This window comes from Pteronotus mesoamericanus, unplaced genomic scaffold (assembly GCF_021234165.1).
Source record: "Pteronotus mesoamericanus isolate MK-2021 breed Mesoamerican mustached bat unplaced genomic scaffold, CSHL_Meso_final contig_20, whole genome shotgun sequence".
NCBI classification, from domain to species: Eukaryota; Metazoa; Chordata; class Mammalia; order Chiroptera; family Mormoopidae; genus Pteronotus; species Pteronotus mesoamericanus.
The window spans coordinates 25,042,372-25,070,033 of NW_026555085.1; the positions used below are offsets into that span (position 1 = coordinate 25,042,372).

General features: G+C 37.1%; 1 protein-coding gene across 1 annotated transcript in view; it reads left to right on the plus strand.

Annotated features, from left to right (window-relative positions):
- PRIM2 (DNA primase subunit 2) overlaps window positions 1-27,662 on the plus strand; it is a 276,122-nt gene that overhangs the window by 143,428 nt on the left and 105,032 nt on the right. Inside the window, exon 7 of the mRNA XM_054569539.1 lies at window positions 10,083-10,150. Coding sequence (XP_054425514.1) covers window positions 10,083-10,150 — 68 coding nt within the window. The remainder of the gene's footprint in view (window positions 1-10,082; window positions 10,151-27,662) is intronic.

A 27,662-nucleotide genomic window follows, 5' to 3' on the forward strand; every position in this document is an offset into this window, starting at 1 on the left:
TTGCCAGGAGAGGGGTATGGCTCTTCCCTCTAGTGGAGAAGGCAGCCCAAGCCCCTTTTTCCAAAGGCTTTTATTGAAAAAGTTGTCAATGGGGCTAGGTAATAGGAATGTACAGATGATCTCATTACAGCAGTATGTTCATGTTCACAGAGAATAGATGATGTTTAGGAAAGCAAATGGCAGGAACACACCAATTTACACGGGTCTGAGAAGAGACGAGTAAACATGAGAGCATAAACATAAGAGTGCCAAAGAGTTTAGGGTCAGGGTCTGTGAATAATGTAAATTTCCTTCCCAGCATGAGCTGGTTATCCTAGCTTTTGAGGGAAAAACAAAGCATGCTTTAAGGAAGTTACTTCTAGGCCTGATTTCCCCTGGGAACCGCCGGATCCATTTTAGGGCTGTCTTCAGTATTGCTTCAAACCTGAGCCAGGCAGGGGGAGGGAGCCGCCAAGAGATAAGGAGACTTCTTTCAGGTAGAATGAGGATACCGGCGATAATCAAAGCCGACCTGAGGGTGAGGGTCTTTCGCCTTTTCTCTGTGTCCCCCAAGTTTTCTCCCTGCTGCCCATTGCGGCTGTGCCTGTCTTAGGTTTCCCCTTCCATTGAGGGGTCTTACCCGTCATCGACTAACTAGCCATCCATTGCAGCCAAGCAGGGTGATGTGAGGGCATGGGGACAGGTTTGTCTCCTTAGTGGCCTGTTTTTCTAAGGCCTCCTTGATTAGTTCCAGGCTTGGGACCCTCTCACCTGTTGGTGGGGCTACAGTTCCTGAAACCAGAGAGGGTGTTTCCCAACACTAGGTATACTAGGGAATATATAAAGTACATATAACGCAATGGTGGCAATGGTAAAATAATTAAACATCCTTATTTTAAGACCAAGAAGAACATGTTCCAGAATGAGATGTCAATTTGGATGAATTTTGAAGATACGTATATGAGACTAAGAAAAGTCAGTGCTTAGGGCATAAAGGGTACCTACTCATTCTCCTAGGATATTCCAGATGCCTTTGGCTGAAGAGTTTGCAAAGCCCTAGGGCACCCCGGAGACAATTTCACTTTTAGGGATATTGTGAGCATTAGAGTTTATGTAGAACTCCCAGTAGAATACCCTGCATGTAGTACAAAGACAGGAATGCTCCCCGTGTTGTTACTGCTCTTATTCCTACTCGACAAGGGCACTCCTTTAGAAGGACAAACAAAATGTTGACAATTTAGTCTCTTGGGTGTCAATGTGAACAACAAATCATGCTGAATTTTACTTGCCCGATCTTTGCTTTGCTTATGAGAAGTGTAATTGTAAAAATGCTTGCTGTAATAGCCTAAGAATTTTGAACCAGAATTAGCAGTGTATTCTAGAAGTGAAATGATTTTATGGGTGTTTTACTCTAAGGGAGAAAATTCAGCGATCCATGTATATTTATTACTGCACATCTTTTAATACCTTTTTTCTTGCTCAAGCAATTGTTTTACATATCTAAATGATATAGAGCATTGGTAAGGTGCTTAGGTTAGCCTTTGAATAACAAGCTTCTTTTCACACCATAGGTTTCATGATCAAAATTTAGCACTGGGATGTCTGCTTGCACTATTCCCACATTTATTCTCTCAGTTCTCCATATCATCCAGACCTCTGAACTGGAAATATCTTGTTACCTCTGCACTGTTTAATATTCTTTGGATATTAAACTGCTTGGGCATTTTTAGAGCTCAAATGGAATCTATGCGTTTTGCTTGACAAGGTAGCTTGACAAGGTTGGTTTTTAGATCTTATGCATTGAAACTCATGTTTGTGGCCAGCTGATAGAGAAATTTCCTTGTACTGGAGCACGGTACTGATGAACTATTGTGAAGATCCAATGAGATAATGTGTGTAAAAGCCCCATGAACACCGGGAAATACTATGGCCATCTGAGCATTCGCTCATTAGGATTAGTGACAAACAGCATCCCTGCCAGCCCAGGGAGACCGTGAACCTGGGGAGCAAATTCGGTTCCCAGGAGCAAGGTGGAATATAATGTGGAGAATCACAGTTTGGGATTTGTAATTGGGATCCATTGTATTATAAGAAAATGCAGATCAAAAAGAGGATTTTCCCTTGTTAAAATCAATGAAATTAAAAGAGCAGCTGCCTGTGAAGTTAATTTTACTTGACATCTGCCTTGGTCCCGGTAATAAAAGTGCTAGTTGTATAGAACAACCTGTTTTCTCTAGTGCTATATCTTTTTTTTTTTTTTTTTAAACTGTGGGGTCTCTGAATAAATTATTGCCTTTTGGTTTAAAAAAATTTTTTTCTTGACCTACAGATTGTGTGTCTCTTAGAATATTTGCAAAAGTATAATCTGCGCATCTTCAATTTAGTAGAAAAGGGATGGAATTCCAGATTTTGAGTTGGTATTTTGGGGATTTATAAGGTACAGTAGGAGCCATCTCAAATATCTACACCCCTCCATTTAGAAAAAGTTCATTGAACATGATACCTGCATCACACTTATTGAAAGAAAAAACTTAATTTTCCCTGTAGGCGTCTTGTCATTTCCTATGATCTATATCCTAATTTTTTGGTATTAAAAATACAGGTTAAATATGAAGTTAGTAAAATGCAGCCTATGAAATGAGGAGAACATAAAGATATTTTGAAAACATTCCCCATTTGTTTTTCATTTAAAAAAGACACCTGTTAGAAACTTGTTTCTATACAAAAAAACCCCCCAAAAAACAAAAAAACTGCACACAGATGTGCATAGCAGTTTTATTTATAACTCGCAAAAACTTGTTAGCATCAGAGATATCCTGCAGTGGTGAATGGAGAAATAAACTGTGGTACCTCCAGATAATGGAATGCTAAAAAGAAATGAGCTATCAAACCATGAAAATACGTGGAGGAACCAGGAATGCATGGTACCAAGTAAAAGAAGCCAATCTGAAGAGGCTACAAACGGTATGATTCTAACTGTATGACCGTAGTGGGGAAGAAAGGATGAACAGGTAGAGCACAGAGGATTTTTTGGGCAGTGAAACTGTCCTGTATGATACCATGGTGGTGGATACATGTCATTACATATTTGTCCAAATCCACAGAATGTACAACACGAAGAGTGAACCCTAGTGTAAACTATGGACTTTGGGTGATAATGATATGTCAGTGGAGGTTCTTCAATGATGATAAATGTGCCACTTTCACAGAGGATGCTTATGATGGGGGAGGCCATGCATGTGTGGGGCAGAGGGTATATGGGAAGTCTGCACCCTCCTCTCAATTTTGCTGTGAACCTAAAACTGCTCTAAATAAATGAAATTTATTAGAAATAAAAAACAAAACCAGAACAGAAACCACCGGAATTTAGTCTCTTTGTCATCTGTAAATGTACAGAAATGCCACTGGCTTGGTATCACTGGCAGAGAACGCTGTTCTGCTTCTTTGAGTAGAACAAGATTGTATGAAAACAAGGGCCTACCTTGGATTTCTTTTAAGGTACAACTCTAATGTTAGTGTACATTGTCATTTCTCTTGAGTTTTGTAAGGAAGCTAAGTTGACTGGTAGAGAGTAAAAACACCAGAGAACAAAATTGAACAATATTTTCCAAGTGAGCATTGTTTTCCTGTCATTTTTATGTGTTTTAATTTAGCCAGTGTTGGGTGAGTAGTTCAGAGAGAAGGGATTTATTATTTTAAAAGGAAGTCATCCTCTTGTTCTCCATTTTCAATTGATTGAGTCACCTTTGTTTTCCAAATGTTGACCCTTAAAGAACCACTTACCATATTTACTTTTGTTGTTACGTCTTTGTGTATTCTTGTTTTCTTCATGCCCATCATTTGAAAAAACAAAACAAAACAAAACACAAAACTCTGAATTTTTTTTCTTTCTACAGGGTCCTTAATAAAATTCTACTTCAAAATAGCAACTGGCTGACAGCACAATCTCCTTTAGGATTTTAAAAGCATCAGTCAGCTTCATAGCTGGAGGCAGAAGGATTTCCTCAGGGAAATTTCCCCACCCCCCACAAAGTGAAATTCATTTATTCCAGGTTTGCAACAAGTTACTTAAAGGAGCTGTTGGTTGTATTCATTCATATTCTCTCTCTCTCTCTCTCTCTCTCTCTAATAAATCTATAGTTGCTTAAAATCAGTGTTATAAAACTTTTAAATCTATTGGCTAGATTCCTTATTTCTCTTTTATCTCATTCTCACTAGGGACAGCACACATCTGGCAGCTATCTCTACCATTCCATAGCCAGGCAGATGCAGTTATCAGTCCCATTTTCCTTCTGGATGTGGCTTGGAATGAACCTTCAACATACTGCCCTAATAAAATAGTAGTGAGTGACAATCGGACATCCCTGCTTTCTGCATAATCTTTGGAAGTTTTTAGCCAGTCCATGGCTTTACCTGATACTTATTTGCTGGTAACACGTAAATATAAATCTGTAGCTCCATAACCTCTCCTGGGCTTTAGATCCATATATATTCAGTTGCCTTTTGGATATCGATAAGCACCTCAAATTCAGCATTCTTAAAACTAACAATTTCATTTCATCACTCCAACCTCCTCTTCCTATAGCTGCTGTATTGAAGTTAATACAACTGTCTACCCCACCTGGATGTCCTCTCTGAGTTCTCCTGTTGTAGACATGAAGCTATGTAGCGTATACATCCTTCATGTGACTCACATGCGTGTCCTCCTTTCTATGACTACTGCTTCTGCTGCAAATTGGTGCTTCATTTTGGATCCCTGGATCACTCTCCTCCAACCCATTCCTCACATCGCTAGAAAATCAGTCAGCTCTTCTCCCTCCCTCCTTTCTTTCCTCCTCCCCCCATCTCCCTTCTTCCCTTCCTTCCTCTCTTGAACTATTTCAAACATAAATGTATGTAAAGTAATATAACAAACACCCATGTAGTTACCTAAAGGATCATAATTCTGAAAATTCTTCATGATGATATAATTTTTAAGTGTGAAATCTAAGAATAAATTATTTTCTGTGTTTGCCTTACTCTTAAATAGATATGAGAATCAAGCATGTTTTATATCCAGGTTTTACCATCCTTGATTAGAATTAATCTTCTAATTGTTAATTTGGATTTCAGTGTTCTTGAAACTTTATGTCCTTTTGGGGTGGGATTGTTTTGAGACAAATGTTTTGGATTCCCTTTCAAAATAATTTACTTACAAGAAAATGCAACCCATTTATTTAGCAATAGTACCTTGGAAATTGTTTAACACGGCACTTTACTTTTCTTATTGTATAATGACAAAGCATGTTTCTTTGCATCTGTCAAGTGAGTCTTATTTGAATAGTCACATTTACAACTGTCTGTTCCTTAGTTCCTTTATATGAATTTTTGAAGCAGTTTCAGTATTGCCAGGTTAAGTTTTTTTAATGGATATTCACTGTAAAAGGCTTTTAATTTTGTATGTTTTAAGGTTTTAGTGGTGTTGGAAAACATATATATTAGCTGACATTTCTGCTTTATTTGTAGCTCTCATTTAGTGGCCAAAAAAGTGCACAAAAAGCAAAAAGACACATAGATTAGAACAAAGGAACTATGTCATGATGACTTTTTTAGTAGTGCCTGTTATAGGATGTCTATAACTTGAGTTTTGGACTTTTAGTGTTGGCCTCCTTGTTGCCTTTGAACCGGGGAGTTGTAGTTTAAGCTGCATTGCGTCCTAGAGTGTTTGCCCTCCTTTTAAAGGGAGGACTTCAGATAACCCGTCAGCTAGAAAGGGAAAGGGAAACGTGTGGCTCCTCCAGTTCACAGGTCATATTTACTTATGAAAACTTTAGACACGCAAGACCAAAAGGGTCGGCATCTGGGGCAGATGTTTCCAAACTCATACTTCTATTGGAAATGTTTGAAGTGAACCTTTTATTTACTCTACAATATTTATTGAGTTCCTATTGTGCGCCGTACCACATGCTGTTCTTAGCAGCATGTGGGGGAAGAGTGATGGGCAAGACAGAAAATGTCCCTGCCCTGATGGAGTTTATATTCTTGTGGGGAGAGAAAGACAGACAGAAGGGAGCAGCCTAATAAATAGTTCCAGATAATGATAAGTGTTGTGAGATACCTGAAATAGAATACCTACAGAGAGGGTGCTGCTTTACCAGAGGTGGTTAGGGAAGTCCTCGGAGAGGAGGTTCCATTCGAGTCAAATAGCAGATATTGTAAAATTTGAGCAGAAATTTGGGAATCTTCAAGACAAAGTCCATGGGTCTGTGAATCTTGAAGAGCACTGTCTGGTTTGAAAAGCAAAAGGAATGAGAGGAGGCAGAAGTCCTCTCGGAGCAAGGACTGCGACGGAGCAAAAGCCTCTGCCTGGCTGACGTGCGGGCTGCGGAGCGCGGGCTGCGGAGCGCTTTGAGCCATACCGTGCCAGTGGCGAGTGCCCTGTGCTGTGTGGGCTCTGATGTCAGTGGCTGACGAGTCACTGCTTATGGTCTGAAGAACCCAGTTTCTTCAAGAGTGATATGACGGTGCTGGCCCAGACCCTTCCAGACTCTTGTTTTTTTGTTTTTGTTTTTGTTTTTGTTTTTAAATGTCCTTTTAAATCTGTTGGCAATAAAAGGAGAATCATTAGTTGGCAGAATGAAGTTAGTTTTCTTTGTTGTTTTTTTACAGAACTGTATGGCAAAATGCAAGATTGACTAATGACACCTTTAAAATGAGATTTGTTTAAGAATTAGTAATCTGTTATACTCGTCTAAAACAGAAACTTTGCATTAATTAATTCAGTGTGCTGGATATATTCTTACTAATGAATGGACATCTTAACAGCTCACCTCCAACTTCTCAACAATAAGAAATGAACTGCAAATTATGCCAACTTTAGTATGGTTTCCATGAAGCAGCCCTAACTCAAACAACCCAGTTAGGCTCCACAGATGCAAACTGTGATAGCCTTTTCTCTTTCATTCTTGATGATTTGTGGGTCAAGGACATTGTTGTTTGTCTGTTTGTTTTTTATTGATTTTGAGAGGGAGAGAAGGGAAGGGGGGGAGAGAGAGATCACTTTGTTGTTCCACTTATTTATGTATTTATGCATTCGTTGGCTGACTCTCGTATGTGCTCTGATTGGCGATCAAACCTTTGTGTATTGGGACGACACTCTATAACCAACTGAGCTAACCAGCCAGGGCCGGGGACATTGTTATTTTAGAAAAAACCAAATAACTAAAATATATGGAAACCAAAGTCAATTTCAGCTAGACAATTACTCATTTTAGATTGTAAAAGAAACCAATGCCTAAATTCTTAATATGATAGTGTATTACTTTCTTGGAAAGCTGATAATTGTGATTTAGTTTAGTTTTGATTTTCATTCAGTTTTGCTTAAAGCAGGAATTTGAAAACACTTTAACAGTGAAATTTAGATATACTTATGTTTTCATCAGTGAATAAGAATTACACAGTTGCAAGTTTTTGGATTTGTCACACCTCTAATAAATATTTATCAAACATCTGTTACATTGCAAGTGCGAGGGATGCACTGCCCCTCATAGCCCAGTGGACAGAGTAGTAACTGCCTGGGCTCAGGGAATTTTGGAAGGAACAATGGAGCCAGCAGCCTCTAAAAGGACGTTTAAGGACCTTTAAATCTGTCAGTAAGAAGTCAGCAGATGGCTTTGCCTCTTTTAAGAGCTGTGGAAAACTAGCTTTATTACCTCATGTCCTTAACATGAGGAGATATATGCTCTTTTTGAAAATACTGTTTTGAAAGTTTTGCAAACTTTCAAACACAAAAGTGGAAAGCAACACTTTTGCAAAATTCAAATCTTTCTTGAAATAATTTTACTCAGAGCATTGACTTACAGCCCAGGAATTCTTGTCAGTGTTTCAGACTTGAAAATGAGTTGCGGTATGGGAAGGGGCGGAGATAGAATCAGTCATTGAGCACCTGTGTACCAGAACCTGGAGCTGTGGCAGGTTTCTCCCTGATACGTTCCCTCCTGTTGTATCTTGTGGAGTTGGCAGAAGCTGCATAGTCGGTCACACTTGTCCTGTGCCCAGTGTTTCCACAATGTGGCCCCAGGGAGTATTTTAGGAAAATGTCTGATGAATGAGCTGTTTGAGAGCCTTAGGGAATTATTATTTTTTAATTATATTTTTTCATTATCATTTAGCCCCCTTATACCCACTTCTTCCTCTCCTGTCCCATCCGCCACAATCACCACACTGTTGTCCACATTCGTAAGTCCTTTAAATGGTTTTAATTAGGGGACTGGTTAACTTGTATTTTGAAAATGTCAATCTGGCCTTGGTGTGGAGAATAAATTAGGGAAGAGGCAAGAATGGAGACAGAAACAACAGTGAAATGGAGATGTATTAAGAGTTTAGGAAAAAGGAAATGAAGGCTGAGATCAAGATAGGAGTGAGTTGAGAAAAATCTCCTATGGGAAATGAATAGACATTTAAAAATAGTTTGCTGTTACTGAGGTGTTTTTAATTCATTTGCTTTCATTTAGAATAGATGGTTTGATTAGAAAGCATGCTATATAGATTGACAGAAATAGCAGAAAAACCCAATCTGTCTGCTCCATCTTTTTTTCCAGAAAATTGACCTTTGTAATATCCAGATAAATAATTTTAATGTTTTTAGAGGATAACTTTCGTTCTGAGACATGAAATCTCTTAAACAATGAAAATGGCATTTTGTAAAGGGATTTGACATTAGCAGATACAGGGTGTATTAAAGTGTTTTGTTTGTAAAACCTTGATACCATTTTATATGTCATGAAGTACTAGAGTTAACATTTCTTTGGGATACAGAGAGTCTTTGGGTTGTGTTAAAAATCACAGCAGACTAATTGTCTCATTTTATTGATTTTAGCCTATAACTTTGCTGACTTATGCAAAATTGGGAATATCTCTCCATTATTAGATATGATTTAATAAAAATGACTCCATATGTGGCATTTTAGTAAACATTTTTTTCACATATATAGTATTTATTAGATATTTTAAAGTGGATGGTTTTATTTTATTTGCATAATATTGAAAATTAGCCTTGATGAATTAAATGTCTGTTTTTAGAAAATTCTAATGTATGAAATAGTTAAAGACAGAAGACAAATCTCTCTATAAATAAGTCAAATCTTAAAAAATAGAGAGAAGACAGACACCCTATATAAAACCAAAGGATATCTTTCAGTTTGTTGCTTTTCTTAAGGAAAGTTTTTCTTTGTGAATTGTCAAATGATTTGTTAGTAGAGTACAAGAACTATTTTGACATGACAGAATCCAGAAGAAATTTATTTTTTATTTTTGTTTTGGTACTTTAGTAAGGTTACTTCAAGCTATCTAATTACTTGAGATGAATGTTTTTAATTCCTTTGGGTCAAATTCTTATAGCACAAGAGAACTTTTTTAAGAACAGATGGAGAAATAGATATACATAGAGATATAGTTTATATTTTTGCAATGAGTCTACCAGAGGCTCGCATTTCCAAGATTATACTGTGAACCTCACACATAGTATTTAAAGATAAGACTTTGGCTCCTACATTTTGTTTCCTAGGTCAATTTGACATCGCATTTCAATATTAAATACCTTTTGTATGTTTAAAAGACATTCTTAGTTACTTATAGTCATGTCAGAATGGAGGAATAAATGGTAGTGCGTGTGAGTGTGTGTGAGCGTGTGTGTGCTCCTGCATGTAACCAATTTCACAGTGGCTTAGCTGTAAATGCATGTCTCTCTCTCCAATTTTCATCATTCCAGGGTTCAGTGCTATAAGATTGATTGCTGTACATTTAGAAGTTTTTTCATTTTTTATTTACAAAGATAATATCTTCATGACTAGAGGCTTTTTCAAGAACTCAGATGGTATCCTTTGTTTTGCCTCCTTTTTCTTGTAAACTCAATGACATATCGTGCAAACTTAGGACCATATAGTTAGCTTTAATTATATTATGTATCAGCTTTCTATACAATTTTTTGATTCAAAAAGAAAAATGTTCTTACATGTTAAGTACTCCTTCGCCCTCTGCTCCCTTATCCCCATTTTGCATTCAGTGTCCAGACGTGTTCATATTTGGCCTTTGCTGTTTTTACTAACCCTATTCTTTGCTTTTAGTTAACAGCAAGGTCCTTGCCTGCCGTGCAGTCTGATGAGAGACTTCAGCCCCTGCTTAACCACCTCAGGTAATATGAAGGCACAGCCTGGTTATGCTTATAGTTATGTAAGTGTATTGTAGTGAGCCACGTATATTAAAGTGGTGAGAACCCCTTCAATTTTACTAAACGCTTAGTTTTTTTTTCTTTAATTTGGTGACTTCAGTTGAAGTTCTTAATACAATACGCTCGTTAACGTTAATTTTAGGATACTATAGACAACTGTTTAAATTCAATAAAAGTGTATAGAACTAGTTGGTAAGTTTAAGTTGAAATGAGCAGAGAAGACTGGAGAAAGGACGATCACAAAGAACGAGCTATTTACTTAACGGCCAAGGCATACTTTGTGACCCCCACATGTATTATGGGGGATGGAGGAAATAGGTGGGATTTGTTTTCCAAATACAACAATAATATATCCTCATGAAAGAAAACAAACAAGCTTAGAAAAACCAAGAAAGTAAAAGGAACAACCCATTATGACTACCCAGAATACTGCTTCTTTTTATAATGTTTTAAAACCCAGTATTGAGATTATACTTTTATATAATTTGCTGTTTTTTTCCTTTTAAAATAAAGATTGTAAGGCTTTTTGTTTTTAGACTCTCCAAAAACAATTTTTAGTGACTATACGATGTTTTGTTACGTGGACATACTGTAGTGTATTTCTCTCTCTTTGGGGGACATTTGGACTACTTTCAATTCTTTTCACTAGTATAGAAAATGCCATATGTATACCTTTATCTATATTTTTGACCATTTCTTTAGCAAAGGTTTTCAGAAGTGGAATTACTTAATCAAAAAGTGTATGAATTGTTTTAAAGATTTAAGTATATTTTTTTAAAAAATCTTATTCTACTTATATTTCATATTGTACAAGATTGTCCATGTTACCACACTGTAAACAAGCTGGGGCAGCCAAAACAGTTGCTAATTTAATAGTTAATCATAGAGATACTTGTGTAATCATATACATTACATTTATTATTTAGAATGATTTTAAAACATTTAATTACCCATTTTTATTCTGGGATGAGATTACCTATCTGTATTTTTGCCCATGTATTGATAGCATCTCCTGATTTTATTTGGTCTTAAGTAAATATAAAAGATAATAACTCTTCATTGTGTTTGTTACAAACTTTTTTCTGAAAGGTTTTGATGTCACATTATCCAACATACCTACATTTTCAAGTTTCATGTAGCCAAGCACCAATACTGGTTTCCTTTATGGTTTTTAAGTTTTTTTTTTTAAAGCTGAGAATATCACTTTTCATTCATAAACTTGGATAGATACTAATTTCCACTATCTTTTAATATTCTTTGTGTTTTTCTCCTTCTTTTTTTCCCTTCCCTCCTTTTTCCCCCCTCCCCTCTCCTACCTTTCTCTCTAGTAACTTTTCCTACCAGATACTTTTTTAACGCTGTGTAATTGTTTTGTTGGGTGAGGGGATCAGGCTAATATTTCATCAGGACTGAGTATCACAAATAATTGTACCTAGTTGTTAAATTTCCTAGAGCATTGTGGTAGTGAGTCATGTTTGAGTCACTTCCCCAATGCCCACCCCCGACTTGTTCTAATCTGTTGATGCTTTTACCTCCAGTGTACATATCTTACTATACTAGCCTCTTATCTGTTCTTGACACCCACTTTGCCCTCCCTAAAATATTTCACATAATTACCAGAATTATTATATTATTCCTTGGCTTAAAACCATTTTGTCTCCTCAATTTCATTTTGCATGAAGTCTGAAGTCCTTAGCCTTACTAGGTTCTCTGGAAGAAGCCTGGCTTGTTTCTTTGGATTCTTTTTTCAGTACTGGTACCCTAACTCCTAGTGGCATCAAATGCCTTGCTCTGATACAGTGTGCTCTTAATTCTCTGCCCTTGTAAATATTTTTCCTTCTGCCTGGAATGCTCTTCTCCCCTCCCGCCACTTTTATAACTTGACTAAATTTTGCTTGCTCTTTAAAACTTAGCTCGTGTCCTCATTTAGTTCCCCCCATCTCCCACCCCTTAGTCAGAATCTGATGTTTTTTATATGTATTTCCGTAATACCCTGTAGCTACTTATGTATTATAGACCTTATGATGTTGTAATTGTCTGTTTACTTGTCTGATTACTCCATTAGAGTATGAGCTGCTTGAGAACTTATGAAGTGACTTTCATATTTGTGTCTCCAGTGGCTGGGACAGTATCTGGCACACAATAGGTATTCATTATGCGTTTTGTTGAGTGAATGAATGTATATTATAACATTAATAGTTTGTTTTTACTTATGTGTAGTTTTTAAATTTATAAATCATATTGTGGCAATGTTTCCTATAAAACTGCTGGTATAGGATATACAAACTAAAAGGGCCAAATTACACCTCTAGTCAATGCTCAATTCCATGCGATAATGATGGATTTTCCTCACTCCACCTCAGTATGGTAATTGTCAACTAGAATTTAGATTAACTACTGGCATATCTCTTCGAGTCCTTGAAACTTGCACAAACTGTACATTCGTTTAGGGCTTTCATTCTCTGTGCAGTTCATTCCTGACTGGTTGCTAGGCAACCAGGGCTAGATGCTACATGTAATATGCACCAATTGGTGTTGCTTTTTTATTATTATTAAACCAAATGGTTTCTCATTTTATTACCATGTCAAAGACATCTGTATGTGGGGTGGCAGTTGATGTGCAGAGTTTGACACTTCCTGTTGTACAAAGTAACCTTGAGATATGGCTTTCAATCATATTGAATTGTCTCTTTTGGTTGTCTGAATGCAGTGCCTTCCTTTTACCTTCCTGTTGCTTATGTCAAAATAGGAATGCATAGCACTTGGTTTGAGAGACTCTAATGATAATCTTGTTGGGAAAAAATAATCATTGATTTGCATAAACTGTATAATTTAAATGTTACCTAGAGGGATGGACATTTGGAGGTAGAGACTGAAATTATTAGATCTAATTTTTAGTGCTCTAATGATCAAAGTGGGATGATAAATGTGATTTTAATTAAATTTGTCAATAAAACTAATTTGGGATAATGATAAAAATACTTGTAAAAATTGAAGTATCAATACAGAGAAATTCTCAAATCACTTTACAGGACTTAAATGCTCAAAGAACTTTGGGATAACAATTATCTGGTTAGAATTTTAAAAGTAGACATAATTTCTGTTCTTAAAGGAATTTGCAGTTTTGATTTCATTTGAGGAAGAGGCATTTAAACATGTTACAAAATTTGTAAACCTTTCTGTTAAGAATTAATTGCAAAGTGCTTAATTTTATTAATTGAACTGTGCCTCTCACTGAATTATTTCCTTAAGTAATGGGGCTGTGACTTACTGGTTTTGGATTCCATACTCCTTAGCACTGTAGTGGCTCACAGTGGGTACTCAGTTTGGACTGAACTTTAATTTTACTTGAATGAAGATGTTTCATTAATTAAGAAGGAGAATAAAGGAAGACAAGGAGATTAGGAAATGAATGTGATTGCTGAGATTATAAGTTTAGTAGTTTCAGACATTTTAAAACTTGATGTCTGTCGAGTATATTGGGAGGAATGTTTAGTTGGAGTATGTTGGGGAGGGGGGTGTTTAGTAAGTAGCCAAATAGAAACCACATTAAGAGTGAGGGGTACACCAGGGGAAACACATAGCAATCATCACAGCACACCTGGTAGTTAAAATCAGGGGAATGGCTGCTCACGCAGGGAGAGAGAGGAGTGATAGGAAAAGGGAGAATGTTCCTGAAGAGAACCCGTAGAATATCAGTGTTTAAGTGACATGTGATGCACAGCAATGGAGGTAGGAGATGAGTTAAAAGAGAAACTAGTGAAAATACCAGGGAGGAATCTTGAATGAAACAGGAACACAGCAAGGGATAGTGGTATCAAGTATCAGAGATACTAAGGGAAAGATTTGAAAAAGGAAAGGTAAACACTGTCAAATTCCATAGGAAAGTCAGGTCAGAACTTCATAATGTTAGTTGGATTAGGCACATGTGAGTCACTGGTGGTTTAGCCACAATCTTGTAGTGGTGCAGATGCAAACCCGATTCCTGTGAGGAGTCAAGGAGTCACTGAGGACTGAGGCTGTGGACATACAGGGAGTGTAGGCTGCTTTGGGTAGAGCAAGGAAGGTAAGAGGACTGTACCTTCTTTCAGTGAGCTTCATGGTTGAAGGACTGTTTTATTTTATTTTTTTCCTTAAGATTGGAAAGTTAAGCGTATTCATAGAATAAGGGGAACATGATGTCTATGAGATGAAGATGAAATAATTGAAGGGCGAAGTTTTTAGAAGAGGTAGGAGGAGACAGCATCAAGAAATCAAACTGGCAAGACTTTACAAAGTACTTTCCAACATGGCTTTTTAGTTCGTACTCAGAGAAACCCAATGAGGGTAATAGATGGTCATTTCTCATTATTCCGATTTTAAAGTTTGGTGATGGAGCCCCAGTAAGTTCACATTAAAACCTGATTTTTCAAACAAAGAGTACTACACTTCCCTCAAAAGAAGTGACTGGATTATTTTATAAGACTATACTATTTTTGAAAATTGATACCAAGAACTTCTCAAATGGAATAAAGTTGCTTAGACTTAGCCCAAATGTTATAAACTCGAAAGAGACAGAGAGAGTTTGTATAAACATTGTTTCTGCTTTCCCCAAGTCACATATCATTAGGTGTGTCATCTAATGAGTCTGCATCTCAGTGTGACTTTATAGTCATTCTCCTATATCACTATGTTTTCTAGGATGAATTATATAGTGTAGTAATTTTTTAATTTGGAGATATATAAGGGTCTTGGGATATGTTCCTGTGAATGTAGAAGTTTATCGTACATAAATATTTTTGCTACCTTACTAATGATACCCATGGGATAATATTTATAAAATAGTATTAGACTATCAAGGTGTATGTTAAAGATTATTATTTTTATTCATTATGCCACAAATGCAGGGTAAAATTGGTAAGACTAGAGAGGGAAACTTGCATATGATAACTTCAGTTGTATGATTGAGATTTTTTTTCTCCCTTAAAAATAACTCCATTCCCCATAGTGATACCTTCCTCCTCACGCCTCCACCTCGAGATATGAAATGAATGGGGACAGCATATAATAATTCACTTTAATAGTTGCTTTCATTAATGTTTTTCTTAAAGAATAATTTCAAAAACATGCATTTATTATATTTTTTTCTTCTAACCATACTACATTTTAATCCAACAATGAAGTGTAAATAAAGGATAAAACAAGCTAGCCAAGAAAGTATTGCCAGTAGCAAATACACTGTATCACATGGATTAATTTGTAATGCATCTTGAATTTGTAAATAGATGTTTATATTGAGTTTTAATTTAAAGTCTTTTAAAATAATGGAAGTACCTTCATTCAGTTGATATTATTACAGACTATTTTTGTGACTTTTTTCCTAATGTCGTACATTTGGTTAATAGGTACACATTTCTGTTTATTCCTATAAAGAATGTGCTGGCAAAGATTTCTATGTCAGGAATACAGTCTCTGTAAGAAAGCTTTTCCCCCTATCCATAGTGGTACAGTTCTCAGTGTTTATTTATTTATTTATTTTTTTAAAATTAGTTCTCATTTTGAAATCAGAAAACTGTGGGAATTCATGTACAATATTAGAAAAAGATTTAGTAGATATATACTTCCATCAATTGAAGGCCAGAATGAAAGCCTCATTAACATGGTCCACAGGCTGCAGTTGTTTGTCAGCTCTCTCATTGCCGGTTTCCAGCCTCTTGGCAGTGCCTTGAACTATAATATTTATTTCCTTTTCTACATACGGCAATACCAAACTTTTAGCTCAGTGAAGGTTTTTCAGGTGCCTTCTAAGATATTAGTAAATTAGAAAAAAATATATTTGTTTCTGTTATTTATTGTCTTTGAATTATTTTTTTTTCACACATGTCTGGAAAGCGTTCATGCCTTCTTAGAGATGTACTTGTCAAGAGTCAGCGTTTTGTTAAAAGCAGCCTAATGTGTTAAGGACACTATAATGGATACTCTGATGAAGTACAAAGGAATAGGTAGATGTTGTTCCTTAATTGAAGAAGTTTATATTTTAACAGGGAAAGGAAGCCAGTCTGTGCCCCGCCCCCCCCCCCCCCCCCCCGCCCCGCCCCGCCCCACCCAAGGCTGCACTGCAAGAATGCTGTAGCTTAACCAAGTGGAGAGAGGCATGGGAAATCTTTCCTGAGAGGCGGTACCTGTTATTTTGTTACAAATTTAATGTTGTTTCATTGTTTCTGATAGTTTGTAGGCACAATATATAAAATTTGAAAAAAATAGAAGAAACAAATCCTACCTCACTAATACAATGGCTGCTAGGCTTTTGCTGTAATCTCTATGTGTATTTTTATGTAATTATAATTAAAGTGGGTAAACTTAATTTTTTTTACTTAATATGTAATAACCATGTAATAAAGTAAGTAATTGATTTCATGGCTTTAATTATAAGTGACTTTATAGCATTCAGTTGAGGATAGATACATCTACTTTTACTTAGCCATCCCCCAGTTATTGGGTATTTTAGGCTTCTTTGGTTGGATAACCCTGTGAAGACAAGTTGTAGCATAGATGTTTTCCAGCAGATGGCGATAAGAACAAAGAACAGTAGCAAACTAGGCGGCGTATAGCTTTGGAGATGTGAAGGAGTTCATTATTCTAAGGGTGTCATGTTGCCCAGATGAGAAGTTGGCAGAGTTCTTAACAAGTGAACAAGAGACTTAAACAGGATGAAATTCAGGAAGCTGAATTTTAAACCTTATTAGTGCATCCAGACCAGGACCTTCTGTTGGAGCCATAACAAATTACCACAAATTTAGAGGTGTGAAACAATGCTAATTTATTTTCACACAGTTCTACGGGTTAGAAATCTGACCTGGGTGTCACCAGCTAAACCCAAGCTGTCAGCAGGGCGATATGGTCCTTCCTGGAGACCCTGGGGAAGAATCTGCTCCCAAGCTCGCTCATGTTGTTGGCCAAATTTAGTTCCTTGCAGTTGAAGGACCAAGGTCCTGTTTCCTTGCTGGCTGTCAGCCAGGTACCCATCGTTGCCCCAAGAGGGCTTCTGCCGCTCCTTCTGATGCTTTCCATGGGCCCTTGAAAGGCTTCTTTCTGGGCCTTGCATGCGGGTCCAGAAACAGTGTGTCAGAGCCTGCAACAGCGTGTCAGTCCTCATGCTTCAAATCTCTTTCACCTCCCCCTCTGCTGCATCTCCTGCTTCCACCTGGGGAAGTTTGCTGCTTTCAGGCTCATGTGGTTAGATTGATCCACGTGGATATCCAAGATAGTCGCCCCATTGCAGGGTCCTTAACCTCAGTTGCATCTGCCTCATGCCTTTTGCCATGTGACCTAACATTTTCAGGGCTTCCAGGGAGTCAACTGTGAATGTCTTTGGAGGACCATTGATCTGCTTTTTACAGTGAGGATTTTCTTTTGGGGCGTTTAAAACAGCTTTTTATATCAGTTTTCTTTAGTTTTACAAGTAAACTACCACTCTTGATTTATGTAGAATACTAAATTTCCCTGGGCTTTTTGGTTAGCCTAAGTGACTTTGCTAGCTTGACATGTTTTAAAGTTAAAAAACAGTTAACAAATGATTTTCACATATATAAAATAAATATAATAATATAAAAACAAAATAAACCAAATAAAATATAAATTACTGATTTTCTTTTTAATGATACCAAAAGAAGATAGAAAATCTTTTCAGTCTCTTCGACTGGCTAGCTAGCCAAGGCAAATGTATACCTTTGCAAACAGTAGACTTTGTAATGAGGTTGTACATAGTGCCTGCAACTTGTGGAGGCACTTGGTGAGAGAAGTATTTAGTAAATACATGGTCACTAACCTTTTAGCCTCCTAAGAGTTGTTTTATTTATTGCTTGACACATATAAAGGAACTCCTACTTGGTGCTAGACATGGTGTATGTTCTAGGGATATGTATTTCTGCTCTCACAGGACTTATTGTTAATCAGAAAAGGGAGAATTTAAGCTGACGTAACTATAATAAATTACGAAGACTGCTGGCATAGTCAAGGCACGTGATTCTGTGGGAGCACAGAGTCTCAAGCAGAAAGTGAGGCCTCGTGTGTAGCAGCGCTCTTGCAGCTTATCCCCAGTTAGGCATTTTAGGTTTCTGTTAGCTCCTTGACTCCAGAGTTTCGTCAGGCATTCTGGCTTGTGGATACTGGCAGGTGTCCTGGAAATCAAAATTTATGATTATGTTGTAGTGGTTTTTTTATCTGCCATGTCTTATTCTTCACTCATTGTATTTCTTTAAAACGTTGTGATTGTCCTCTAGTTAAATAATAAAGAAAATTAGTTATTTTACACTGTGTTAGGCCTAAAGTGCCAACAAAATATAAAATGATGATGCTGCTGTAGGAAATAACTTTCTTAAAAAGCCTGAGAAAGCATCGTGGTAGCTATTGTGATAGTGTATATTAGCAGCTAAATGTAATTTGTTGAGTGTTACGAAGTAGAACTTTCTATGTGATGGAAACGTTCTATACCTGTGCTGTTCAATCCAACAGCCAGTGGCCACATAGGGCTCTTGGATGCTTGAAATACGGCTAGTGTGAATTTTTAATTGATTGCATTTTCATTAATTAAAATAAAAAATTCAATAGCCAGTTGGGGCTATTGGGTACTCAGACAGCACAGTTCTAATCATATGTATTTCAAATATGACTTGAAATCATATTTGATAATTACGTGTATTTTAAAAAATCACAGCAGTGGTTTTAGATTAATGGCCTCTAGAGTCCCAGCTCTGAGGCGGCTCCGGCAGTTAAACCTATGGAGTTGTCATTAGAAATTGTGGCAATTGCGGTCGTGAGGCTCCTACACCCGGGCAGCTCCTGCACGTGCTGCGCGGGATTTTGCCTCCCTGCTCCTGAGCTGTCCACCTGTGCAGGACTGTGCCCAGAAACGCCACAGACGAGGAGTGCTTGGAGCCGCCGGCAGGCTGTGACTCTTCTCTTGGCGCTTTCTGAGTCAACGGATGCCCTGTGTGGCCTGTGGTGATCTTATTATCTAAATGTTTAGTTCATCTAAGAAGACCTCCTAGCATTCCTGACACAATTGACCTTTACTCAGTAAAAAGAAGACAAAATTTGATAAACTGGGCTGAGGAAAAGACAGACCACCAAGACTCACTGAAGGTTTAATGCCCTCTCATTTATTTGTAACTACTGTTTAGAAAGTAGTTCTATAAAAGATAATACAAAATAAATAAAAAAGCCCATTTTTTTAGTTGAGCTACCCTGGTGTACGGAATGTGAAGGTGGCCCTTAGGAAGAGGCGTCAACCGAGTGTAACAGCGGGTCTTAGATCTGACGGAGGTCCGCTCCTCGTCGCCCTCTGTGAGGCACCCCCAGGTGCTTTGCGATATTACCTCACACTGTTTTCTTCACAAGCAACATCACTGACTGAAAAAATTATTTTTATTTGTTTGTTTGATTTCTCTTATTTGTTTGTTTTCTCCCCCTCCCCAAATCTCCATCAAAATCCTAAAAACATAGTGTCCTTGGTTTTTTACTGTTCTTAGAGAACAAATGTGAGGAGGCGATCATAGGATACCATGAACTCGTGATGGCCCACCTCAGAGACATTCCACACTCCGTGGGTTATGGTGGGGAAGTGAGATGTCCATCGATTTAATGTGTTAATTCTGCCGGATGTTAGAACTTTATTCCGTGCTCCCCGCCCTCCTCAATTTTTCTTTACTGCTCTCTTAGGCAACCCTTCTGTATTGTAATTATTTGACTCTCTTGGGTCAAAATCAAATCAGTTATACTACTAGAATATATGCTAAGAATGTAAAGCAATATAAAAAATTTACTTATGAAAATAGAGGTATTTGTTGAAGGCTTTAAATGTGTATGTTGAAAATACGTATGTAGGTCTGTAGTTTGAATATATCTTGCCAGTATGTATCTATGTATTTTACTTTTTAAACCAGTTTTATTGACTGGCTTAAAAACACAGTTTTATTGTAGTATGTTTAATTTACATACTACAAAGTGCACTTACTTTCAAGGTACAGTTCAGTGACTTTTGACAAATGTAAGGTACAGATATTTTTGATGGAAAAATGAGATGAACCTTTTAGCTCTCACAGTTTATTGGGTTGTTGAAACTTAGAAATTGGAATAAATAAGAAAATATGAACCATATGGAGCAAGATGAGGCCAACCCAAAATAAACTGGCAAGTATGGTGGTTCTAGTTCTCATTTGATGTGGAAACCCATATGATGCTGATTTTTATTGGATGTGTGAACCGCTTGCTATCATAGAATTTGTCCCAGTTGTAGAGAAATATAGATTAGTACACTGCATATTGTGATGGTAGTTTTTAGGGAGATTTTTAAAAATATAACTTCAGACTTTAAGCTTGTGGAAAATAATTTACATTCATTTTATAACAGAATTTCATTGATTGTGTTCTCATTTAGAATAACTAACTGCAGGGAAAATCACCTGGGCCAACACAAGTTGGATACCATTTACTAGGGATTTAGCTGTAAAAAGAAACTAATTTCAATTTCAGTGGTGACAGCTGTTGAGTGAATTTTCGTGTGATATCTTTCACAGCAGGAAATGATACATTGTAACTTCAGCTCCCTTGATTTCCTACCTACCTAACAAATCCAAACCGCAGGGATCGTGCTTTCTAAATGCCTGAATAGCCTAGCTTATGTGGACAGACTATTTTTCTTAACGTCCAAAGTGGTAAAATTGTGATTGCAAAAGTGGATAGATGGGTGATATACAAAACCTTTGTTTCCTCCTCCTGAAATTGGTTTTCCATTTGTGCCATGATTACACCTTGCTTTATGTGAAAAGGTTGTATTGGAACCTGTGTATTCTTTTATAGAATGATGTAGGAGATTACAGTTCATTTGAAAGATGCCTTTGCTTACTTTTTAATGGTCCAAATAAATGTTTCCTTGATGCAGAGATCAGTTTTGATTACTTGTGATGCTTTCTTCACTGCTTTTTTTAAATTTTTTTTATTTCATACCAGTTTTAAAAATAGAATAAACTGTAGCCTGCCAGACCGAAAGGAGTAAATAGTGTTAACCTCTTTAGGTTCAAGAGTACTGGGAAATTCTTGACAAAGAAAGGAAATATATTTCATACGTTAATTGTTTTATGAACCTCAATATCTGTTGCTGGGGAGGGTGGGCAGAGAGACACTCCCCAAGGATGGGAGAAGAATTCTTTACAGTCTGTCTCAGGGTCTTGTTGTCATCCAGAGTCCTGTCCCATCTAGCATGGCTTCTGACAAGTGACAGAGGAATGGACAGTTGTAATTAGGTGTTGAGGTAGGCCAAGCACTCCCAAAGAGTCCCAAATAGAAATGTGTCACAGCTCTCTTTCTCCCCAAAGAAACTATTCATTTTACCGAAATTCTAATCAGAATTCAAGATTGCTTCCCTAACAGTATATGTGGCAACTTGTGGCTCAAGTTTAAAACTTGTTTCCAAACTGAAATGTGAAAATAAGCATATTTGCAGTAGACCTGAGGCACTTCCTTTAGTGGGCCCAGTTGCAGCTTATATTGAGCTTACAATGAACAGAAATTGATCTTAACTTGGCAAATACGAGCCAGGGTAGGTCGGTTGGCTATCTTACCGGTATGCCTAGTCCTTGAGGAGCATTTGGTTGCCTTGTGTCATTGTGTCCTCCCCACGTTCGTAGCCGTGCTGTTCAGTAGAAACATAATGAGGACTGCAGATGGGAACCACATATGTAATTTTAAGTTATTTAAGTAAAATTAATTTTAATCTTATTTTCCTATTCAAAATATCATTTCAACATGTAACCAATATGAAAAATGGTTATCAGAATGTTTTATGTTATATTTTCATACTAAGTCTTAGAAATCCAGTGTGTGCTTTACATTTATTGGACATCTTAGTTTAGATTATGTTACATTTCAGGTGCTCAGTAATCACATTTGGCTAGTGGCTACTGTATTGGACAGTCCAGCTCTACAAAATTGGATTCTGTTGAAATCTCCATGGAAATGGAGAGTGAAATATTTGAGGTTGAATTTTTGTACTTTGGAAACTTTCTAAGATTGTAAGTGTAGATAAAACCTTTCCAGAGCATCAGGTCATTCAAGGACACCTGTATTCACCAACTTCAAGATTAAATATTTTATGTGATAGTATAAAGAAGGTAGGGAAGAAATATATTTTTTCCCTTATATTCAAAGGAAGAAACTGGTAAATGTTAAGAAGAAAATCAACCAAAACACTTAAATGCAATAAATTTAGGCCCAGATGACGATGATGATGATGATGATGATGACGACGACGACGACGACGACGACTACAATTTGAATGAAAAAATACTGTGATAAACTCTTCTATACATCTACTTTGGTCTTCACGACAGCCCTTTGAGGGAGGTACTTTTGTGATCTCCTTTATGATCCCTCTTTACTAATGAGGACACTGAAAGAGAATTAGAGGTTTTTGCAAAGTCACCTGAACTAGATGATTCTGAGCCCTGTGCTGTTAATCGCTTTATTTACTCCCTTATTCTTTCTTGCCTCTATCATTGCCTTGGGCTTGGGGAAAAATGATGCAAAACAAGAGGAGCTGTCGCTAACTCCTGAACTGTGGCACCTATTGCGGTGCTCCTTGTTTATTCCCTTATGTTTTCCTCTGGAGTCAGGAAAGGAGAAAGCGGTTGGCGAAGTAATCACCTTTGAAAAGCTGACTCGTGCCCTCTCATTTTGTCAGTTACGCCCTGTGGCACTTGTGTCCCTGTAGTGGAGCTCTTGACTACCACTCCTGGAGCCCAGGTGTGATGATCCATCTTCTGCTAACGATCAGTGCCACAGCATGAGAAGGTTATTATTTTTTCTTAACCAGCTAATCTTGCTGTGAGACCCACAAATCCACTTTCATATAATTTCTTCTTTTTTGTTTTGAATTCTCAGTTGCAATAGTCAAAAACAATTCCTTGCTGAGTACCTAAGTGCTCATATTGATATTTGTGGTGCATTGGGCAGGACTTAAATTTCTGTTGTTTCTACAAAGACCAGGAGTAGGTCTGCCTTTCACTTATGATTCACAGATCAAATGTGTACAGATACATCTGTTTCAGATTTACCTGTTTATATGTTCACTGTATTTTTATCTTGTAAATTAGATGTTTGTGGTGTTGCTTTTTGGGAGAACTCTAGTTCTCTTGGGGATGTGATGAATTACGCCTCCCTGTTTCAGTTATCCCTCAACCTCCTCACCGCTTCGGATCGCTTTAATTGGATTTAAAATAGGATCATTTTAATTTGGTTACATAAATACATTATGGATATGCCAAAAGTCCTTTTTTCTTTCAGCTTTTAATATATTGAAACTCAGCCTTACAATTTTTGTTTCCTGTGATTTTTTTTAAGCTATATTGGAAACCTAGTTGTGCTTACCTCTTACTATTTAAGGGGCAAGATAATATGGGAGAAAAAAGTTCCTCAGTATGATTGAGTTTTAAGTTGCATGTAATTTTATTGAACAACTACTACAGTGAGAAGATGCTTTAGTATGTTTTCTGTATTACTAGTTCTTTCATAGTAGATTAGACAGTTTAGGACCAGCACCTCAAAACAAAAAAATAATCAAGGACAAACACCGAATTACTTCTGTATCTGCAAAGGGTTTGTTATCCACAATTGCAAAATTCTGTTTTCTTAGAAACCACTTTTATGCATATGATAAAGTTTTTAAAGGTTTTTAACTGGACAGAGCTTCAAATTTTCATTAAAATGTCAATTTAGAACTATGTTAATGCAAAAGAAGATAAGAGTTTTTGTTTACAAATCTGCCTTCAAGACCTACCTGCCCAATTTCAGAGTTTTTCCCTAGCCTCTGCTTGTCTTTTTTTTTTTTTTCCACCTAACCCAGCCTCTTCTCCTATAAACTGGCTTAGAAATTTCCTTGATTTTGCTTATCTTTTTCTGCCTGTCCATCTGATATGTACTGACTTTCCAAATTCTGAGAAAAACAGACTTTTTTATTACCCCAAAATGCCACCTTCTTATCACATGCTTACCTTTAAACCCCTACAACAACCTTAATAAACATAAATCACATACCTATGAACCTGGTCAAAATGTAAAATGTTTTAATGCATATAAATTTGTTAAACTAATATGATAAAAATACTAAAATAATCAGAACTTTTATGTGATCATCACATCCTACTTCTTAGCCTTCAAATTCAAATTCTTTTCTGAGAATAATCTCTTTTCCACTTTTTCCCGGTCCCTCATTCTCAATGACTGTCATCTCATTTTCACCTCCCCTGCATGTCCCCCAAGTCAGCTCTCCCTTCTGGCTTAACAGGCTTCTCTTATTCAGCCTAGACTCTGTTCTCAGTCATTCCAACAGCATTCTGCTAACATTCTAGAGTCCTGCAGTCTGTGTTTCTAAAGCATTTAACTCTCCAGCCAGTACCATTTCATTGCTTAAGAACCCTTAATGCTGCACCTTTTATGTCCTCCTCCCCCCTTGTTTTAGAAGAGACTTTATTCTCTGTGGGCTTGGGGGGCACTTGAACATCGTTGTGGCACTCATCACATTATCCTTCTGCATCTTCTCTGGATTCCTCCGTACTTTGTGACCTTCCTCGGTTACAAAGTTGCTTAGTGAGTGTATGCGGAGTGATTCAGGGACCATACAGGGATGCTTGAATGTGTTTTGGTTGGTTTTGTTGTTTTCATGGTAATTAGGATCTTTTAGATGCAGATGGGGATAACTGGGGGGGAAAGCCTGTTATAGAGAGTCTGACAATCTAATGGTTTTTATCCTGGGTTTTATGCATTTATATGGTTGTTTGGGTAGTGAAGGTGTTAATTTTGTTGGTACAGTGTAGTAATTGTTACATTTTAGTAAAAGTACACTATATTCTTTACAACCTAGCATCTTCAGAGAGTATTCTAATGTAATTGGCTACTCACTGAATCACATCTTTATTTTCACTCCATTTCGGACTTTTTGGTAAATTGAGAAAACTCTATAAACATTCACCTTAATGCCTTTCTCCTGATACCCTGGCAAATAGAAGGTAAATTATGCATAAAGGACGCAAGTGTGTCACTGCAGTCTCTTACTACTGTATGTATAGCTAAACCAATTGACGCATAGTTTGACTTTCCTTTTTTCCTTTTTTTACTCATGGCTAATTTGTAGCTAAACTGAGAATTAAAATCTAATCTTGATTTGTTTGAGGCTTCTCTAATTAGTTAATCAAATATTGCTCTTTATATTTGGCAAACTAGTGATTAGTGACATAATTTGAATTTCATGGCCCATTAAAATATTTGTTGGCCTGCTGTATTGAAAACATGGGACTTGTAGTACATCTCAACTTATTCTTATATGAAAGGTTAGAAGCAGGAAAACTTTTATGCTTCCTGAATCCCACTCTTCAAAAAACTATATATAAGTCACAATGAATGTTTTTTCAATATAACATTATTTAAAATGGACAGAAAGCAGTATTTTCTGCTGGTCTTACATGTGTTTATATCTCTGTATTTGCAAATACCTATTTGTCTATGTCTTGAACCAATTAGAAATGATTTTGCTATTAAGAATTACTATTCCTATTTCTGTGTTTTCCCAGTATAAGAAATGTTCATTTGTAAAATAGATTTTTTTTAAATCATGAAAATAAGAATATATTTTGACAGTTCATTAGTGCAACAGCTGCATTCATTAGGAAGCAGTGTGATACAAAGCTGACACTGAGTTCCAAATGTGGCAGAAAGGTGCCTCGTTTCCCTGGGTACCTGTTAATGAATCTCATTTAGGAACCTCCGGTGGCACCTCCAAGTACAAGCCAAAGGCCCCCGTCTCGTGAGCTAACATGAATTGTTCCTTATTCTTTTATGGCAGCATTACTCGTTCCTGTATTTTCCTGCTTGGATTGTCTTCCTTTCCCCACATCGCCTTTACTTGACTGCAGGCCCCTTCCTTCTGGCGTCTGGATCACGGTAGTGCCCCGCCAGCTGGCTGACTGTGGCCACTCTCTCCCCTTTCCAGCCATTCCTCCATTCTGTCTTGTTTCCCCAAGTGTAAACCTGATTGTCTGAATTCTTCCCTAAAAATGTTTTCATGGTTCTTTGTTGCCTACAGAGTATTGGATACAATGCTTCCCGTGACCATCTTTCTAGTGTTGTATCTGAAAACTTCCCCCGACTCAGCCTCATCTATCCGTAACTAGTTCAAATGTGTATTAAATAGCTGTGATGTACTAGCTCTTCTAAACAAGACATAAACTATCCCTTCTGCTTATGAGTAGAGCAGAAATCTCATTCCTAATTCTGAAGCATAACATCTTCATTTCTATCATTTTTCCTCCCTTGGGTTCCAGGCTTCTCCTCACTGGGTTGGCTCGTGGCCATTTTCCTGTCTGTTAATAATATTTTTAGAAATGCAATATCTACGAAGTTTTTTTATGTCCTCTTGATAATTATTATTATCCATTAAAGTCTTTGCACTCATTATTGCTACCATTCTGTTTTTGCTTTTTTCCCTTGGAACCTAGCCCTTTTGCATATTCTGTTCAAGTGTTGAGGAACGAGCATTTTACACTGTTATTCGGGCAAATGTGTGTTTCCTTTTTGTATATCTTCTCTTTGTACTTAGTGCACTACATTAGTCTGGGCTGAGAGAAACTTCCTTGTGGTAACCACTGGCTCTATTTATTTAATAACCACAGTCATGTTTGTACATCATTTTCCCATGATAGAGGACTTTTTGTATTTGTCAATCTATTTGATCTGAACAATCCTGTTAGGTGATTACAATCAATTTATAGAGTAAGAAGCTGAAGCTTACAGGGGTCAGTGGAGCGACCCAGAAGCCCCCAATGGGGTCATGGCTGTACAGGATGGCGCCTCCCTTATTTTCCTCCTGTTTTTTCTGTACTTACTGGTCAAGGCTGCAAGTGCTCTGGGTACTGGAATATGACTTACTGACTTTAATTAGTACTTTGAGTATATTACTTCATTTAATTTACCAGCATTTCTGGCAGTTAGACAAGCCTGGCATTATTAATGCCATTTTACAAGTGAGGATAGTGCAAATCAGGGCGGTCACGTGACTCACTCCAGTTTGCCAACTGGTGACTTAGAAAACAGAAACAAGAGCAGGCCTTAGACACCGAGGCTACTGTTGTTACCATCATCCCATGCTGCCTCTGCTCCACCATAAGATATGTTGGAAACTGAAACACATTTTTATTTTGGAGATTCCAATGACACAGTTATCTGGTTTTGCTCTATGTTAAAATGTGAAGTATTAAAATTAAGTGGCACCTGTTGGTTTAACATAGCATGAGTTTTATATGCCAGGGATCCACTATGATTAAAGGAATGGTTATAATCCAATGATACATTAATTGTCAGAAATTTGTTACTCAAAGGATAAATATATCAGGGGCAAGAAGGTGTGTTTTTAGGGTATGGGTCTCTCTGTATCACAGCTTGGCAGTCT